The 5539-nt window shown below is 31.9% G+C and overlaps 1 protein-coding gene across 4 annotated transcripts in view; it reads left to right on the top strand.

Annotated features, from left to right (window-relative positions):
• The window catches only part of LOC106471679 (nuclear receptor subfamily 2 group E member 1-like), a 44518-nt gene extending 39686 nt beyond the window's left edge, over positions 1 to 4832 (top strand). For all 4 annotated transcript variants that reach the window (XM_022401177.1, XM_022401195.1, XM_022401188.1 and 1 more), the window contains one exon: positions 4582 to 4832. In XM_022401177.1, the coding sequence (XP_022256885.1) occupies positions 4582 to 4832 (251 nt within the window). The remainder of the gene's footprint in view (positions 1 to 4581) is intronic.
• Positions 4833 to 5539: the final 707 nt, after the last annotated feature.

The raw sequence follows: 5539 nt of genomic DNA, 5'->3' as shown, positions 1-5539 counted from the left end.
AACGTAGGTGTAATTCACTTCACAGGGAGGTAACAAGTTTTGTCCTTCGTTATTCCCCAGCCACACACGCCGATTACAGGTCGAGTTTCTTTTTACCGTTGAAGTTATATAATATCTTCGTAAAGATACAAATATCCGAAATGAATCCACTGAAGTTAAATGATTTGTAATGTTCGAACTTTGTAAATGCTCCTGGTCAAATATCTGAAGTTTCCCGATTGACAAGCGTTATAACAATCACAGTTATAGGTTCCGAAGTTTATAACACACTGACCATAGCAAACTAATAATAGATACTACTTTTTGGCGCGTCGTGTTGGTTATATTTATATGCGTGTGAAGGCTTTCTAGAATTTTCAGTTTTATGTAACAATACAGACGCTACATTTAAGCATTTACGTACACATATTGTTGATTCTTGTTCTCGAGAATCTTCTACAACTTTGGAGAATAGGCGGAAGTTTCGCAATACATATTTAACAGTATAAGCTATGTACGTTTCTAAATATAAATTTAATCTAAACAAACGTTGATATTAAAATAAATATATAATAATAAATCCGTCACAACTATATTGTTTGGAACTATTAAAAAGATAATATTATGATAGAAATTGAGTACATTATGCTAAAACGCTTCTGGATCCTCACCACGTTACAGTCCATGTTGCCACACCAGTCACGCTTTATCTGACGACTGTGCATTTTTAACAATAGCCCTGCAGCATAGATTCCTTTGCAAAAGGCTCCATCCCAAGACTGACATTTCTAAGGCATACTTCTCCTCCCTGGCTATTTTTCATAAACCACCTAGCGTACATGGACGACGGTTTGCCAGCACCCGTTTCAACAGTCCGATCATATAGAAGTTCATAGGCATTATATCGGCGTTCTAAATTGTATGTCTTTACATAAGAAATAGCATGAATACCCATTTCATTTTCCAGCTGCTTGAGGTATGCAATGGTTTCAATAATATGTGTGAAAGCAACTCGTGTACACTTGAGTGGGATCGCTTTTCAAGACCGAAATATCTCTTGATTATTATTCTTTTGTAAGTTAAAATTTTTACAGTAAGGAAGAATATATTTAAAACAGGTACGATGTTTCGATCACTTGTGTGATCATTCTCAAGTACACAAGTTTTAGTCGCACCAGTGATCAAAACGTCGTACCATTTTTCAAAATATTCTTCTTTACTGTAAAAGCTGTAATTTATAATAAAATAATACTTATAATCAGTAAGTAAACTCTAAATGAAACGTTTTGATTATGTTACACGTGGAACACGTGGAATGCTTTCCCACTGATTTTTGTGTTCATGGATTTTCACCCATTAGGAGACGTCACACTTTGCTTTCCATGGCGAGGGTACGCCATGTTGCAGGTCTTTTTTATGGAGGGTTCTGGTACACCAAGTCAATCCATATTCATTTGTTTTCCAATGACGTCATTAAACGCAAGGAATACACGTACCTTGGAAATTTTAAATCCCTAGTCTGAACACATCGTTATACTCTGAGTGTATGAATATTTTGTATTGGAAAGAGCTGTGACATACCATTCACAACAGCGATCAAATTTAGGTGTCATCGCATGTCTGCGAAACACGAAGCAACATCAAAGTGTAGTTGTGATATAAACTGTCTCACCACGATATTATATAGGCTGTGTCTGTCACGTGACGTGCTAATTTGCATATTCAACATCGTTTCAATGTAACGTAGTGAAGGTGAGGTAAGATAGTCGTCTACAATATTAGATACAATAGGTCTAAAATTGTTCCCAATCTTATGAACTTTAGGTAAGGCATATAGTCGAGGTAAATAAAAGTTACTTGGAATTAAACTTTACTTTACAGTTCTTAATTTTTTATTTAACCATTGTATGAAGTTTATTTATAAGATTAACTTTTATGTTCTCATACGACCTTCTTTCAACACTTATTCAACTTTAGAATCGTAATCTTTTTTATTAATAATTACAGTTTGTTCCTCTTTATCAGTTTTGCAAAAAAACACATCTTGGTCCTTAAAACTGTTATATATTTGAAATTCCTTTTTGTTATTATTTACAGGTTTAAAATTATTTAATAAAGTACAACACTCATTTCTAACAATATGCTTTTTCAATATCAACTTTTTTAAAGTTAATTTCAATTTCAGGTATCATATTTTTATAACATTTTTTGGACTACACCTAGCTATTTATCATTTAGTATTAAATCCGATTTATGTATGACTTTAGGGTTATTTATAAATATATTATACTTCTCTGGTATTGGATCTAGTTTATGATGCTCTCCATTCACTTCTTTTTTTCTGAGCTAATAAAGTTTTTAGTTTTTGTCCAACGTAATTTTACATCTAGCAATATTTTCCTGTGTAGTTATCCATGACTTCCTTTCCCCCTCCGTCCAGTCTTCCTTCGTTCCTTTAGATAGAGAAAAATGCAACAAATATGCTGTTTTTTTCCTTCTCGGCTATGAAACTTCTGTTTTGTTGAATCATAATATTCAATATTTTCCTTAAGTTGATATTCCACTTTCTTGTTTCTGATGTTATCTTATTTCTATTATGCCTCATTAAAAATGCTAGTTGTTGGGGGCATTTTTTAAACTCTAGTCTTTTTTTTTAAATATTAAATTAAAATCACTTGCTTAAAAAATAATGTTTGGTACCGTCATTTATACCTGGCTTATCTTGTCAAATAATAAAACAATTTAGACAATATATAAATATTTTTCTGATATATAAACCGATAGACATAGGTAGCCAAATTCTTAATATAACTAAAGTAAAAAAAATTAATGGAAAAACTTGATATATTATATGATATCACATGAATTTGAAAAAAAGTTGACATTGGAGAAACTCTAAGAAATTGAAAATTCAAAACACAAAAGAAATTTTAAAAACAATAATGTTACTATTTCACTTTTAGCAGAACATATTATTGAAACTAAATACATAATTCAATGAGAAAAAAAACTGTTATTTTAGCACAACCTGAATATTTTATTAGTATGAATATACGTGAATCTGTTGATATAGTTAAATATCAAAAAAGTAAATTTAAAATATTGAATAAGGATGATGAACCTGATGGAAATATTGTCAGCAGATGGCGTGAAATATTTTAATATGTAAATTGGTGATTTTATAATGATATGAATGAGTGTTATTCCTGCAAAACATTGCACTCTTGAGGATGGCGTAGTAAGATACGCCGAAACATGTTGGGTGTATGTGATTGTTTCCAATCTCATCAGGTTTTTTACCCTGTACAGTATGTTATTTGTATTTTATGGTAATTTTGAGACTTTGAACAGTCTTTTTTTTAGAATTTTAATGTATTATTATTATCTTTTGTTTGAGTAAAATAAGGTTGTAAACAAACAAGTATAACACTCTTTTTTTAAAGGTTAGCCTTTAAATATGCAAAATAGATTTATTTTTTAACTTCTTTTCATTTATTAAAAAACACTTCTGGATTACAATTATTAAAATTATTCTTCACTGGATATTTTTTTTCAAATTTCTATTTATAGTCCACAATGAATTTAGATTCGGTTATGTGAATAGGTAACGTTACAAATATATATTTTTGTCTTCAATAAATAACTGTTCGGTAGGCCTTTTGCTCAATACCAGAATTCGTCAACTGAGCTGGACTTTAGGTAGTCAACAGAACATCTGAAATGTTGTTTGGATGCAGTAAAAGAATCTAATATAATGTAGAGCAATGGGTTTTTTTTGGGAGTAACAAAAACGATTAAAATAACATTTCACTATGTTTCTTTATACCACTGTGCTAATTCTCGTACTGCATACAAATACCACTTCTGATGCACTTATGGGTGCGTTAAGTCCAGTTCAGCTGATGAGTTCTGTTATTGATTTAAAGGCCTTTGGGCAATGACTTTTGTAACAAAATATATCTGAAATATATATTTACATACTTTTAATCTGAAACTGATAAAGGACTAATGAAGAGAAATGTAAAAGAATGTGTTGTTAAGCGTGACTTGATTCACTTTTGAGAGACATGACTTTGTTTTTCGCTGTTAAGTGCGAAGTTGCACAATGGGCTATCTTTACTGTGCCCACCACGGCTATTGAAACCCGTTTTTAGCATTATAAGCCTTCAAACTTATTGCTGAGCCACTGGGGGAGGGGGGGGGGGGTGAGAAGCTTGAGAAGCCTTATTGCTTCGTAAGCTATGACGTTTAAAACTAATTTCTTAAAATCTGTTTAACTTTCTGTATATATCGTGGTTATTTCAAATACAAATCTATGTAACGGTAATCGTAAAAAAAAAACTATCTCGGGGCTATTTCATTACTTCCAAGATCGGGTTTATACATCCGCTGTGAGCAGAGTATAGGTAGCCCATTGTGTAGCTTTGTGCGCAAACAATAAATTAAACAATAACATTATGTTTTTCAGAAGTAAATTTAATTCATCACGTAACCAGAGTTTATTTGCATTTTCTCATGATTATACATTAACGTATTTAACTTTCAACTGTCCCTAATCTGTTGTCATTTTATTCATTTATTTGATTATCCTTGTATCTGTAGAAACCGTAGGCTTATGTGAGATATATCCTGTTGAGATGTTACAAGATCAAGCACAATGCCTTCTGGGAGATTACGTCAGACACAAATATCCTCGACAGCCGACTAGGTTTGGACGTCTTCTTCTTTTGGTACCTTGTCTTAGGGCCGTTAAGGGAGGGATGGTGGAGAAGATGTTTTTCAGAGACACTGTCGGAGACACTCCCATTGAAAGACTTCTGGAAGACATCTATCATATGGAAAAGACAGAGTGACTTGAAGATCACTGTTTAAGAGCAGGGAGGGATGGTGGAGAGGCTGTTTTTCAGAGACACTGTCGGAGACACTCCCATTGAAAGACTTCTGGAAGACATCTACCATATGGAAAAGACAGAGTGACTTGAAGATCACTGTTTAAGAGATTTTAATTATATTCTTATTCAAAGAATTTAAGATTCAATTATCAAAAGAATATTGAAAAGTAGCTTTGAAGCTAAAATGGAAAGAAAAAAGTATTAGTCAGTGGTATAAGGTAAGCATTTTCATACAAAGACCTGAATAATTAATTTAATGTTTTTTTGTTGTTGTTTTTTAGATAAGAGTCTCAATTACATGTAAATTGAACTACCTGCTAATATTTCAGATGTATTGTCGAACATAAAATAGTAAAAGAAGCATGAATAAAGCCAAGAATTTATTTTCATTCTACTGAAAGTAACACAAAACATTCTATTAAGGGTTAAAATCTGAAATTTCCTCATGAATGAGAGAGTACTCATTGAACTGGAAATGTATTCTTGGTGTTTGATCAACAAAGAATATGCAGAGGTTTGCCATAAAGCATTGTTTATGTTTTAAAAGCAGTAAACAAATTACAAAGCTTCATTAGAAACAATCTATGTTCTCATCAGAGACTAATATGGGTAGGTTTATTATTAACCAATACGTATCTTTTTGTCAAGAAAAAATACCTATGTTTCTG

Source organism: Limulus polyphemus, unplaced genomic scaffold, assembly GCF_000517525.1.
Source record: "Limulus polyphemus unplaced genomic scaffold, Limulus_polyphemus-2.1.2 Scaffold114, whole genome shotgun sequence".
NCBI lineage: Eukaryota > Metazoa > Arthropoda > Merostomata > Xiphosura > Limulidae > Limulus > Limulus polyphemus.
Note: the sequence above shows the minus strand (reverse complement) of the source record. Positions and strands in the feature narration are given on the sequence as shown.